Here is a 14,592-nt window from a genome sequence, read left to right on the forward strand (position 1 = left end):
ATACCCACATGTGCTTTGGGTAAACACTTCAAAACAGTGCTTCTTAAACTGATCCTCAGAAAAACAATTTCTCAATCCGTGACAAACACTGTCTAAACATTTCTCCGAGGTGTATGGCTGGAAATACTCTCCTCCTTGTATAGTGTGGAAAAATTCGTGGAGCAGAGAAGGAGAAAAACCTCCCTTTCACCCCACTGCTGGAGAGGCTTCAGAGACCCACCTCTGAAGATGCACAGGAGGCACTATACAGTTAGGCTGTGAGAGTGGTTTAGGGCAAAGGCAAGCCTGGAAGGGGTGAAGTTTCCCAACTGGGCTTGTTTCACTGTGTTTTTAATGTTAATTGCTTGCAGTTGAGCCAAGACTAATGACCTTCCAGCAGCAACAACCACAGCGCAGCATCAGAGCAGTCAGGCCCCTATATTGCTGCATCCCCCCACCCCCCGCTAGTAAGAGCAGCACATACAACACAACTGCTTTGTGTTAGCGATGCACTGGGTGGTCACCATGTGTGAAAGGCTTTGTAACGGAATTAAAACTTAACCAAAGGGTTATGTTCTGCCAGATGTACTTCTGGAAAGTGGTTATTAATGTGGGGTTAAGTCTGTCATTCTTAAAGATTTTGAAATCAAAGCCTTGTCTTGTAAGTACAAGTGAATAGCTGCTGTTAATTTGTAATTAACACAGGAACCAGTACAGGCAAGACTTTGGAGATCTCAGCAGCTAAAAAGCACGTGCTGAATTCTGGTAGCATGACTAAGGGATCCCTTTAAACGTTTCTGCACATTGTTAGAATGGAGAAGTAAAAGCAGCTGAGATCTAGGCTTGTGAGGCTTTCTGTCTACTGTGGTCACACTGTGAAAGAGTCAGAGCTGTGCTGCTCTGAGGCACTTCTGAGGTACCAGCCTGCCAGAGCTGTGCACAAAACATTATACATACATGCATATATATATAGTCGCTGGGAACTCTTTTAAGATGTGCCATAGGCCTTAGGAGACATGAAGAAGAGGTGGTTTGGGACTCACTTAGATGCAGAAAATTTCTTTCCCATGCAGTCCCACAGCCAGCCCACTTTCAAGACATGGCTAGATAGACAGGCAGGTCTTGGGGCAATCCAGGGACCTCAGGCTCTCGGCTTCACTTACTGGACTGGCAGCAGCTCTGTGCCAACATCATTGCCCAGGGGAAGTCTCTCTAACAGAACCATGCTTGAGCTTCTCACAAACTTGTCTGCAGTTGAGGCTTTTCTTCATCGCACTTCTCTAATTAAAAGCAAAATCCCCGCACTTCTCAACTGTCACATGTAGGTGAGGAAGTAAATCCTTTAGCACAAGTTGGTCTAAGTACTGTGGTACGCATGTCCCTTTGATGTATAGTTCAGGGTAGCTTGTACTACATAAGACATTTTTGTTATGGAAGCAGAGTTTTCAGAGAACATGATGAGCTGAGCACACCTTATTTCAGAATTTATATAGGTGGGGGTGAACATGTATGTAAAAATCAGATGAGATCATTTCATCAGAAGACTGCTCACAAGATACAGCAAGAATACAGGACCATGTCAGATATGTGGAACAAAGCAAGCATCTTTCAGGATTCTGTGCCTGAGTTAGCTTAACAGCTTTTTTTTTCTTTTTTTTAATTATGTCGCTTTGTTTTCAATGATTTCAGCATCAACTACTTGAAATTCTGCTAAAGGCTCCATTTGCATAAAAAAAGACAGGATGAAGGAATGCCTTTTACATCTGGGTTAATTTCTATCACTATCCAACCCCTCTTCCCTCCCCTGAAAAGAACCTCCAGGACATAGTGTAAGTCGGTTTGCGCTGCTGAACTGGAGGAGTGACAACATTTCACAACAAACCCCCTTCACAGGAGAATCCTTGTCTACATGTGCCTCTGCTGTCATGCAAGCAGGAAAAGCTTCTTTCTTTTGCAACAGACACAAAAGCTCTTGCTATTCCCTTCTGGCAGAGCCCCCTGCTTCTCACTTCTTCATCCAACAGCAGGCAATTTCTTCATTCACTCCTCACATTCCTCCAAGAAACACCAAACCCACGCTAGCATGTAAAGCGACCACAGGTGACAACAAACTTGGTCCTGAAGTTAGGTCCCTCTTCAGCAGCTCCCAAAGGCATATATTCTGTCCTTTTCTGGAAAAGATTTCATTCTTGAGGATGGAGACCACTGAAGTAAGAGGCATTTGGGTGGTGGCCCATGCCTTTCCCTCAGCACCCCACACACCTGAGGAAATGCATCTCTACCACCTTAAGAGTACTAATGAGTCACTGTCTTGATATCCTTTCAACTGATGGACAACATTCCTCAACTTTCAGTCTCCCCCCCCCACACACACCACACACACACACCACCCCTACCCCTACCCTACTGTCCTCCAGCTTAAGAGTGGATACTGCTCAGGAGATGATTTGGAGCATCCTTTTATTTTGTTTCACAAGAAACTCAGCCTACCTGAGGTAAACTCTTCCAGCAGTCCCATAGGAGAGACTGTGAATGCTATGTGGGTGCTATGTATGGCTGAGGAGCATTCAAAAGCAAGCCTAAGGATAGGGTTTGCTAATTAAGTTGTGACTGAAGCAACTGAAGACTGCAGGGGAGAAGCAGACTGGGGTCACCCCAAGATGGGGTGGCACAACACAGCACTTGGGAAGGGGCACAGTGTTGTACAAGAGCGTGTATTGCAAGAGTCAAGCACCACCATTTACATCTCTCACAACCAGTAGTTTAAGCCACCTGGCTCATCTTGTTTTCTCTTGTCCCTATTAATCTGAGGAAAGCATCGACTGGATGAAAATTTAAGTAGGGACGTAAGTCCTTATCACAGATCATCCAAGTGCTACATCAAGATTTGAATCCGTTAATATTGGCTATTTTACATGTATTACACTAAAACATCAAAAAAAATCAGGTCCTCTTAAGATGCGTATTTTACCTCTCTAGATTAAAGCACTAATCCCAAGAATGTATAAATTAACAAAACAAAAACATAAGAAGGAAGGAGGGATTGCTCTTCTCTACTAGAATAGACTAGAAAGATCAATTGTTCCTGCCTAGAGAGGAAAAGGGTGGCTTGCTAAGTCAGAGAAAGCATTTGAAGTAAAGGAGACACATGCCAATTGCCCAGGTGCCAATATACTGTCTTCCTTATCCATCAAAGCAAACCTTGTAAGCTTTCATATCAAGTAAAAGCAGATCTAGTATATAATTCCATTGGAAACTAAGACACCCTTGACAACAGTAATATCCATCCTGCCTTTCTTTGTGGAAAGAGAATCACTCCCTGTTTGGCCTACTTCTACCATGAAACAAAGCATACTATCACTGTGCCTCTGACAGACACCATCACCATATGATGGACACAATTTTGCAGAGGAACAAGGTGAAGATCTTAAGCATCCTACCAGACAGATCTGAATTCAAGAAAACCATCACGGCCACACTCTTCAGAACCGAGACTCTCAAGGCAAGCCTTCAAAACTACATTTTAGCACTTTAACACTTCCACCTACAGACTTCCAGAAGAGCTTTTGCATTCTGCAGAGTTTGGTTTTTATGTTCTGGAGGACTTGGCAGTAGTTCAGAGCACTTGCAGAGTCATTGCTGGCAGTCAATACACACAAAGGCAGACCTTGACAGAGCAGCCCCTCTCATCAGCCTGACCCTTTTATCTGCATAGCTTCAGTGTTGCCCCTCTCCAGCTAGGCTTCATCACAGGTCAGACCCAGTGTTCACAGCCTTCAGCCTGTTTCCACCTTAGCAGTCCTTAGTCATTCCATCTTCTAGACAAAACACCCTCTCCTTGTGGAGAAGGGTTTAGGAGAACCTGACTTTTCCAGCCTGGAAAAGATGTCTTTTTTCCTTATTCCCAGCTCAACTCTGAGCTACTTTGAATTTCTTTCACTTCCCAGTCTTACTCCTGCTTGACATTTAAGACATTTTAGCCCAGAGCTCCTGGCCCTTGGACCTGGAGAGCAGCTGCTGACAGCCAGGTGCTGAGCGGTGGCTGGGTTTACATTGCCTCACAGCGCTGGGCTGCTATCTGGGACACTTTTTGCAGAAGTATTTAAATTAACCTGGCTGCAATCCAGACACACATGCCTCTCTTCCTGCTCAAAGCTTTCATGGACCCAGGCCCTCTATAAAGTAGTGATTTGTGCTTGCCCTTTTGACTCCTCTGATCTTCTAATTAAAGGCTGGGGCACTCACACACAGGAATTACTGCTGTGCTTCAGACAATTTACCAGAAGAGAAGGGGGATGTTACTGCCTTACAGTATCCCTGAGACCCGCTGTCCCAGCAGTGGCCTGAGATAGGTTTGTCATGCTTTATGGTTGGTACCTTGGGACACAGCGTACAGGTTGGCTGGGATGGAGTTAATTTTCTCCATAGCAGCTGACATCGTGCTGTGTTTTGGATCTGTGACCAAAACAGTGCTGATAACACACTGATGTTGTAGCTATTGCTGAGCGGTGCTTGCACAGCTCAAGGCCTTCTCTGTTTCTCACGCTGTCCCTGCCAGCAAGCAGGCTGGGGGTACACAAGAAGGTGGGAGGGACACAGCCAGGACAGCTGACCCCAACTGACCAAAAGAATATCCCAGGCTATATAGCATTGTGCTCAGCAATAAAAGATAGGGGGGCAGTTTTCCAGGGGGCCATAGCTCAGGAACTGGCTGGGCATCAGTTGGCTGGTGGTGAATGATTGCTTTTTGCATCACTTGGTTTGTTTTCTTTTTTCCTTCTTTCCTCCCCGCCCTTTGTTTATTAAACTGTCTTTATCTTAACCTTCAGGTTTTCTCACTCTTGCCCTTCTGATTTTCTCCCCCATCCTGCTGGGAGGGAGTGAACAAGCAGGTGGTTAGAGCTCAGCTGCCTGCTTTGGTTAACCTGTAGCATGTAAGACTTTCTCCAGCATCTAATCTGGGATAAAGGCTTTCTTCAGCCAGTACCATTTTTTTATTTTGGAAAAGCTATATACATTTGGTGGTATAGCTAGATAGCAGGGATAGTGGCGTAGCAGTGATGGAGAGAATACAATATATTCACCCAAATCCAGTTGAGGGCAATTCCCAATATGTCCTTTACAATATCACAGACGTAGATAAACATGTGTAGATACACTAACATGGAAAATGTTAGTAGTGGAAAATAAAGACAATATAGTATTATCTTTCCAGTTACCTACTGCATACTAGTTGCTAAACAATGGGAAATTGTCTTGCTTCACAGCCACATACCTACCAGACTAGAAGCCTGTCATGCTTTTGGTAAGTTAAGCCTGTGTAGCCTTTGTGGACTGTGGCTGGCCCCAGCAGGCTGATGGCAGTTCTACTAACTACTGGGAATTTCCAAAACAGAAATGAAGTCTGCTCTTGCTATATGCCGTAATGCATACACAATCATACATTATCATAAGATGAATTACGGTAACCTACAAGGTAAAAATAGGTATCCTTTTCTCATCAACAGGCAGTGAAGGCTGGATTCATCCATCTAAAAGTCAGTGTCCCCACCGTAGACCTCTATACTTGAACTGGGTCCCATAGGCTCCCTTCACAGTCAAGGGAGAGAAACTGGTGTTTCTAAAGCACAGTTTGTCTCTGCCCAAAGTAACATCTCTGGTCGATTGACTCATGCTCTCAAATTTCTTTTTCTGGCTGCAGATTATGAAGGCATCCTAAATGTCCCTGCAATAGAAGGATGGATACTACCTTAGTTACACTATGAATTGTCAGGACTGGCCTTAGGCAAAACTAGCCCTAGCAATTCTTCGAGGGTGCTGCATTTCTGTATGTCAGTCTCTCTCAAGCATACTACTATGGTATAACTGAGCTGTCCTAACTGCCCTCAGGCAGGATTCACCCCAAACCCAGCAGATGTACTCACAGTAAGTAATCACAGTAATCTCGGATACCTTCAACTCACTGTAGGGGAAGTGCCAACGGGCTGTTACCAGGAGAAAGGTGATGTGCAGTAATGGCTTCTGTGGCTCCAGCAACTGCACCACCACGTATTTGCATCTCCCTGCTCTGGGCACCCCCAGCCAGTTATGGACACCAATTGTTTCTCAGGGAGATAGGGAGTAGGGAATTAAGGAGATTTTCAGGAATGGGTTTGGGATCCTTCTTTTGGGAAGCAAGTCATATTATAAGAAAATTAAGAAAGGCACAGGTCTGAGGTATTTGCTAGGCAGGTGGAGATAGTACAGCTGAAGATGGGGACCTGGACTGCCTCAGGGCTTAGATTTTGGCTGAATAGGAAAATTATTTTCTAAAGAATAGTTTACAACCTTAGCTTCCATTTCAGGAGCTCTTTATTGTCTAAGGTCAGCTTTGTCTCCTTCAGCACCCTACTTGTCATAGGTACTTTTGTTAGAAGATCTTTTGAACTCAGAAACAGCCCTTAATTGTTGGTCTAGTTCTTCCTTATGTAAACCTTCAACTGAAACATGGGGAGAAAGTAAATGCCACCACCGAGTCCTATATTTATAAGATACTTGCCAAAAGATCATACACGTAGCAAAGATTCTTCTGTATGCACTTTCTAGATTAGACTTCTGAGTAAAAGCTTTATTTGTAAACAGTGTTGAACACCACAGGCACTATTATTACATTCGGACAGTGCAGAAAGTTCACAAGTATTTCCAGTCATTTTTTCAGGTGAGTTGATTTTATTGCAGTAGTGGGAATGTATTGGGTTAAATGTGCTAGGTACATCTACCTGCATGGGAAGAAAGACAGCCCATAGACTTTGTCTTTGCAGAATGTAGATGGGGACAGGATATGACACCATTCACTTTTTACATGACTTTCCAGAGGCAGGCATCTTTATGCAACTGTAGCAGATTTTTACCAGTTTTGTCTTGTTAGGCTTACTGTTCATTTAAAATTAATGTATTGATGTATTTGGCAGATTCTTTCTTAGAAATGATCACTCCTGCTATGGTCCCTGTATGCTGCTCATGGCACACAGAGACTAAAACGTTTGCATTCTCCCCCAACAGCCTAGACACGGGAGCCGTGCCAGGGATGACTGTAACCTAGAGATCTGAGCACTGCCATTGCTCCAAGGCAGGCTGAAGTTATAACCACCATTTGCCACTGAGCAATTCAGAAATAGGATTTTTCTTGCCATTTTAGCCTTCTCTTTTTGTAGGCTGCACGATGTATGCTTTGCCACCCTCTCAGAGGCGCTGCATGCAGCCTTTGCTAGATATATATCAGGGACCATCAGCATCATACCTGCTCTTTCAAGTTGCTTTGCTATACTTGCATCTTACAGCGCATGAAGAGTTCATCAAAAAAGGAAAGATAGTCAAAGATACTACATATAGAATAAGTATTTTGGGCCATTTTTAGCTTGTTTACAGGTATTAATGACTGTTTTCACCCAAAACATAAGGGGGGAAAAAACGAAATAAATGATACTGTCATTTACTGTGAACCTTCCCCTGTCCTCCCTGAAAATCAGTAGCTCTTCCCTTTACTGTGATAGACTGAATCACAGGATCATGGGATGCTTCAGGTTGGAAGGGTTCTCAGGGTGACTCTAGACCAACCTCCTGCTCAAAGAATGATCAGCTACACAATCGGCCCATGTTCCTTGAGGCTTTATCCTGCCTGGAAGCATCCCAGCTTTGCCCATAAAATAGAAAACCCTCCTTGCTTTCGTGTCTTTTTTTCACTACATCTTGTTACAGGTAGAACCAATGTGACAGCGTGTCTGGAACCTTTTATGGCCGTATTTCAAGGATTAAGCTAAGCTTCTTTCCCTATGAGCTCATTGTAAACCGAGTAAGGTTGATAAAATGGGTCTCAGTTCAAAAACATACGCGTGCGAACACCTGATGTGAATTATTCCCCACTAACTTACAGTGCAGTAGATCTACAGTTAATTTAAATGTGCTTGAAATTAGGCGGGTACTTACTTAGAAATTTTGCTGCACTGGGATTGAAAGCGTTCTGAAACAGGGTGGAAAAACCAAAGGAAGGAAGTCATCAAAACCAGATGGCAGACATTCAGCTGACTATTTGGTTCAGTATTTGCATTGTTTGCAAGATAACTGTGAAGCACCTCTCGCTTACCCACGAGGCTCCCATCTGGCTGTTTACTAGTAAAATCTGAAAGGCTGTTTGGGCTCCACGTGATTTCTACTATTTCAGGTAGGTTGGTTTTGTTGCCTTGTTCGGAGATGTTCTAGTCCAAAGACATTGTATGGAGAAACTGTCAGGTCATGAATAAAAGATAAAAAGCCCACTATTTTTACCAACTTCATTGGACCGGTTCAGGAATTGGTTCGAACTGCAGAGATGCCATCAGCAGACTTTTGCGACGGTTTTATTATCATGCTGAAATTTTTAAAATAAGTATCTGCTGCTTATGTTGAGTATCAAACCCATCAATATTCTTTACGCCACGCACACACAGCGCAGGGCCCACGCCAGGGCAGCGTGCAGGCACACAGCCGCGGGCACAGGCTTCCAGGACAAGCTGGGCCCTGGGGCTGGGCCGGTGCCGGTGCCAAGACCCGCTGCCCTCGGTGACAGGGTGACGGGCTGCCGCTAGCCCGGGGCAGCCACCCGCCGCCCTCGCTGACGGGCTGCCGCTGGCCCCCGCCGGCAGCGCCGCCCGGCCCCGCGGGGGCGAGATAGCGGCGGGGCCAGGCCGGGCTGGGCCGGAGGCCGCCGCCGCCACCACCTTGTCCCCGCCGCTTCTAGCACTTTCTCCACACCGTCGTAAGGTGGGCCGGGGTCCTCCCCGCCGCGCTCCACTCCCGCGGAGGAAACGGGACGCGGGGTCGGGCAGCGCCCGCGGCCCCGTCACGGCCCGGGCCGAGCTCCCCCCGCCCCGCGGCTCCCCGACACCTACCGCCGCCCCCCGCCCCCGCCGCGGGCCCTCCGCGCGCGCGCGCCCCCCGCACGTTGGTCGTGCCCTGCTCCTCCCCCCCCGCCGCCGAGTGGGCCAGCCCGCCCCTTCTATATAAGAGGCGGGTGGGCGGCTCCGCACCGCAGCGTCGACGGCGGCAGGGGGCTGCGTGAGAGGTGTCGCGGGGAACATCGTCGTGCCTGAGGCGCAGCCAGCCTTCTTCCCGGCTCTTCGGCGCCCTGCAGCCATGGCCTGGCAGCCTATGGAGATCAACCCCGAGGTGCGTGAGGGGCGGCGGGGAGGGGGTGGCTGGCGGGGCGCCGTTTCTCCTCGGCATTCACCCCTCTCTCTCCGCATTGTCTTCCAGATGCTGAACAAAGTGAGTCCCCGCCGCAGGACCGCCGGGGGCGGGCGGGCGGGCGCCGCTCCTTCTCCCTGCGCCCCTCGGCATCGCGCCCTGCCGGGACGGCGCCGGCTGGAGCGGCGCGGAGCGGTACCGGGGCGCGGCCGCACCTGCGGAACGGCGCTGGGGCCGCGCCCTCCCCCGGGGGCGCCCCTTCGGTCGGGTGGTGCCGGCGGCGGTGCCGGGGCGTGGCCGGCAGGTGGCGCCGCGGTGCCGCGCGTTGTGCTGTGTCACTGGGGCGCGGCGCGGGGGGCGGCGGGGGTGGGGGGCTGCCGCGGCCGCGCCACCCGCTCGCTGTGCCCCGCGTAGGTGCTGTCCCGCCTGGGGGTGGGTCCCGGCTGGCGCTTCGTGGACGTGCTGGGCTTCGAGGAGGAGGCACTGGGCGCAGTGCCGGCGCCGGCCTGCGCACTGCTGCTGCTGTTCCCCCTCACCGAGCAGGTGGGTGGCGCCTCCCGCGGGGTGGGGGCGATGCCGGGGCGGAGGGGGTGGCTGTCGTGTCCCTCCGGGGCCGCTCTGCCTCGCAGGTCCTCTGGGCTGCAGCCCTGGGGGCAGCAGGTGAATGGGCTGGGATCGGGCACCGAGCCTGTGGCTGCCCCAGTGCCGTGTGACAGGGTTTGGGCCGTCAGCCCGGGGAGGCCGGCCGGGTCGCGCCTGGCCCGCATGGCCCCGGGGTGAAAAACCCGGCCGTAGTCGGCAGCGGTGTCGGTACCCGCCGGGGGAGGCGGGTGGCGCCGGCGGGGTGTGCCTGTGCCACCTCCGCGAGCGGCTGGGGGCGGGTTTGGCTCCCGTGGGGCTGTAGGTGGGCGGTGGGGAGGGTGCTGGGTGCTCGGCCCCAGGGAGCCTGGACTGAGATGAACTGAGCGACACAACGAGGTCTCTTACTCCGGTACTGCTCTTACATTCTGTGTATCGGACTGAGGGAGGCAAAAACACGAGCAGTCTTGAGTGAGAGGAGTAGAAATTCTGTTACTGTGCTGAATCATGGTATATGGAGAGGCCTAAATGGGTATGATTAATACAGTTAGTCTAACTGATGGTAGGGAAGTAGATGAGGAGATGGACTTCAGAAAAAAAATAAACTTAACAATTTCTGTAAAGAAAGGATTATAGCATTTCAGTAGTGATGGGTTTTACACTTGTCTGTACATTGTTCTGATAGATAGGGGTTCCTGAAGGGAAATAACATAAAGGTACAAAGGCAAACTATTGCAGAGACATGGCGAGTAGTCTCACTAATAGACCAAAACAATTGAGAGGGAATACAAAAGAGCCTGTCCATTATATGATTTCCCACCCTAAGCTATTTCCAGTGTATAGGACAGATGGAGAGGCTAAGAACAGTGCCTTTGGATATGACTGAGTCATGCAGGTAGTCCATTAAGATTTGGCCTGCATCCAGTATAGATATGCGATGCTTTACTGGACCTATGCCACAAAGATGACTTCCTGGGTGAATCTTTGTCCAGTCCTAGCATTGATTCTCCTGTCAAACTTATTTGTCTAGTAGTTTGCACAGTAAAAATACCACTGTGGTGAAATGCTTAAAACAACTACATGTTTACAGCATGAGAACTTCAGGAAACAACAGACTGAGAAAATAAAGGACCAAGAAATCAGTTCCAAGGTGTATTTCCTGAAGCAGACAGTCAGTAACTCCTGTGGGACAATTGGTCTGATACATGCAGTTGCTAATAATAAAGACAAACTGAAGCTTGGTGAGTATGAATGTTCTGAAATGCTTGCATTTCCATTTTTTTTAATGGCAGGAAAATTGAGTGGGTTTGGGCTATTGGAGACACATGGGGCTTTCATGCAAGCCAAGTTAAGGTATACTGTGCTGCTTCAGTTGGGTAAGTAGGGCTTTCCTCTCTTGGAGAGGAGCATGTGGTATCACCACGTAGCTGAATTTCAGAAGGGAATGCAGTTTGACTCCTGTCTGCTAGCTGCAAAGGTATCATCCTAGTGAGCAGTGCAAAGGGAAGGTTACGTAGAAGAGCTGGCCAAAGTCTGTCATTATAAAGGATCCTGTTCAGAAGTAGCTATTGACATAGATGTTGATGTCAACTGAAGAGAAAGTTCTTCATGCCACTTATGTCTAATATAAAGAGTTGCTCAGTGTAGCCTGTAAATGAGTCTAAAACATGTTTCCTATTTGCTAGGAAAGTAGTACAGAATAAGGGTCTGTAAATAGACTTTTCCTGCAGAGGTAATCGTTTTGATGATTGTCGCCATTTAGAAAAAGACATAAAACTGGCTTGGGCAACAGGTGGCTGTAAACTCCTAGGAAATAGGAGTGCAAGTTTTTGTCAAAAAATAGGGTTGTTATTGAGTTAAGAAATACCGTACTGAAAGACTAGATAGATCTGCAAAATAAAACTATAATTATTCCAAGAGAACTTGAACCCTTTGGGTGGTGTGGGATTCCTTTTTACACAAAGGAAAACACATACGGAAGGCTAAGTGAGGGTAGCCTTGCTTTACTCTTGAAAGGATTCTCTGAAATAACACACTTCTGATGAGTGAAATGAATGATGGAGCATATCTTTCATGTAAAACTAGAACTCAACACATCTTAGTACTGCACAACTAATACATGTTCTGGAAAATCAAAGTAAGCCTATCATGAGTAAGTGCTGTGTTAATTCAAAGGCAGTGAGACAACTTAAAATTGCATCTACCCACTTTTCCTGAATTTTTTTTCAAAATGGGACTGAATACCTCTGCCAGATCTGCAAGGGAGAATTGGAGAAGCTAAATCCCATTTGAAAGTGAGTTACAAGACAAGCATCCCAAATACCCTCAAGCACTTGAATTCTGGCTGTTTGTGTAGATTGTTGTTAATAACTTCTGGATGAATAACTTCAAGTGGTAGCTGTAATATGCTTATGCTGGAGATGGTTCCAGGCTGAATGCAGTGACTCCTAGTTAGTGCAACAAGCATTGATTGGGCTGCATTTGAACTGTGAGTGATGTTTTACCTGTACTCATCAAAATCTTTGATCATCCTGTGCAGATGAGGGATCTGCCCTGAAGAAGTTTCTTGATGAAACGGCTGATCTGTCTCCTGAAGAGAGAGCTAAGCATTTTGCAAATAATAAGGTATATGAACTACACAAACAGCTGACAGCTATCAGCACTAAAGGATGTAGTAACCTGTATCTGCTTTCTCTTAAGGCTATACAAGAAGTCCACAACTCTGTTGCACAAGAAGGACAATGTCGGGTAAGATAAGATGGTGTAAAATCGTGGGACAAGGGGTTTAATGAAGGTGGTAAAGCAATAAAATATTTTGTCTGACAAATAGCTGTTACAGCTCATGAGGAAAGAAATGTGTGACTCGTGGGTGAATACTCATGCAGGGTTTCTTCCTCAAACATGGATTGAAAATTTGGGTTCAGATCCAGTCTGAAAATGTGACTGTACATAATGATTTCTGGCACTTGGCCTTGTAGCAGTCTTGCAGAGACCTCTTGAGCTGAACTTCAGTTCTTAGTCCTTTGCTGTTGCTTTGTTGTTGACGCCTATCTCCTCTGTCCTGTAGTCACAAGTGGGGGTTTGCAGTACTAAGCTTTTTTTTTTTCAATCTAACAAATTTATCCAATGGTCTCTTCAAAGATTGAGGACAACAGTGTGAACTTCCACTTCATCCTGTTTGTCAATGTGGACGGACATCTGTATGAATTGGGTAAGGTCCTGAGAACTCTGCAGTTAGACTGGGCATACTCTACACTGTACAGCAGTGCTGGGGACTCGGGCTAGATACTTGGGTGCTAGTTAAGCTGTTTGCCAAGGCTCTCAAAACAAAATCTTTAATTGAAGGTGCATTGTCCTGAAGACCTAGGCACTCTTGTAAAGCATGTAATCTCCTGTAGAGCCAAGAATACTTGGTCTTCTTGTCACTTCAGCAATGTATTGACAGTTTGTTCCAACCTCTGAGTATCTTCATGTGTGTATTTGTTTCTTGAGCCCACTATGCTCAGTTCTGCTAATGAAGAAGTAATATTGAGTCCACTGAGTGATGGGACTTTCTTTGACAGATGGGCGTATGCCATTTCCTGTAAACCATGGCACAAGCTCAGATGACTTGCTGTTGAAGGTAAGACTTACCCCCTTGCTGCTTGTTTCCCTGAAAACAAAGCTTATAAAAGGGTGAGAGGTATGCATTCAGTCTGTAGTAGCTGTACCTACTGGCTGTACAAGTTGGTGCTTCATACACCATGGTAACAAGGTAGTATTGTGCCACAGAGCTAGGTATCCATTAAGTGTACTTATTAGCTGGTGCTGCAAGACCTTGTAGCACAACTAAGATTGGTGGGACCCAGAGGGGCACTGCAAAGATTTGGTCTCTACAACAGGTGGTATTCTGATAATCTAAATGGCTTTTTTTTTTTTTCCCCGCCCTGAGGATTCTGCTAAGATCTGCAGACAATTCACAGAACGTGAAAAAGGAGAAGTTCGTTTTTCTGCTGTGGCTTTCTGCAAGTCTGCCTGAGACTGAAGAGATGCAAGGAAAGCAGTCTAATAGCACACCAGTAAATGCAGTTTAAACTCCAGTGCTTCAGTACTTGTTAAACACAGCTGTTCTGGTAACTTAAATTGTTTCCACCTTTTGCTATACACAGGAGCAACATCAGCTGAGCTTATGGTAAAGGATGAGCTCAAGTTTTAATGTGAACAGTTTGGACACATCAGATGTCTTTAGATTTTTTCACATGTTAAGTAGAAAAAGCTTAACGGGGCTTGTTTAATCTGTGTTATGTTAATTGAGCTGTTGGTTGATATTTCCTTGTCCTTAATGAGAATAAAATGTTCTGCTGGAAGTCTAAATGGACTGAAGTGATCACTGACTTTCTCCAAAAGGAGTCACCTAAGGCATCATCTCTCATCTGAGCAAAAAGTTAGTCAGCCTCTTGTTAGCAGGATAATTGTTTTTTTTTCTAGTGTCCTGAATGCCTCCAGGAATGGAGAGATGCATCACTGACTGCATAATATGTTCCAGTACTGCACTAACCTTTGGGTAAAGCTTTTGCTAATGTCCAGTCTGAAACTCTTAAACCTCTATTTTGGTTAGAGGGGTAAGGTGTGATAAATGAACATTCAAATGTTGACTTAAAGCTGTCTGCTCTTAAACAGAGGCTGTTTGTATTAGGGCTACAAGCAACAGAATATCCACTGAATTTGTTCATGTTGTGTTTCCTTATGGGAGACAGAACAGTTTTTTCCCTATCTGTAGCTAAAAGAAATCTGCTGGCTAATGTTGAACACAATCGTCAGCTATTGTGATTGTGTTAGGAAGGCCTTGAAAGA

At 46.6% G+C, this 14,592-nt stretch overlaps 1 protein-coding gene across 2 annotated transcripts; it reads left to right on the forward strand.

Annotated features, from left to right (window-relative positions):
* Positions 1-8,951: 8,951 nt before the first annotated feature.
* Positions 8,952-14,112, forward strand: UCHL1 (ubiquitin C-terminal hydrolase L1). Of its 2 annotated transcripts, XM_040594713.1 has the most exons (9): positions 8,952-9,162; positions 9,250-9,261; positions 9,595-9,723; positions 10,850-11,000; positions 12,299-12,384; positions 12,460-12,507; positions 12,901-12,970; positions 13,323-13,381; positions 13,691-14,112. In XM_040594713.1, exons 1-9 carry the CDS (start codon positions 9,130-9,132, stop codon positions 13,775-13,777), a joined length of 675 nt encoding a protein of 224 aa, XP_040450647.1. In that variant the 5' UTR covers positions 8,952-9,129; the 3' UTR covers positions 13,778-14,112. The 2 variants fall into 2 exon arrangements, with proteins under 2 accessions (XP_040450647.1, XP_040450637.1); XM_040594703.1 differs by having other exon boundaries at positions 9,007-9,162; positions 12,299-12,507.
* The last annotated feature ends 480 nt before the right edge of the window (positions 14,113-14,592 follow it).

This window comes from Falco naumanni, chromosome 1 (assembly GCF_017639655.2).
Source record: "Falco naumanni isolate bFalNau1 chromosome 1, bFalNau1.pat, whole genome shotgun sequence".
In the NCBI taxonomy this organism is placed as follows: Eukaryota; Metazoa; Chordata; class Aves; order Falconiformes; family Falconidae; genus Falco; species Falco naumanni.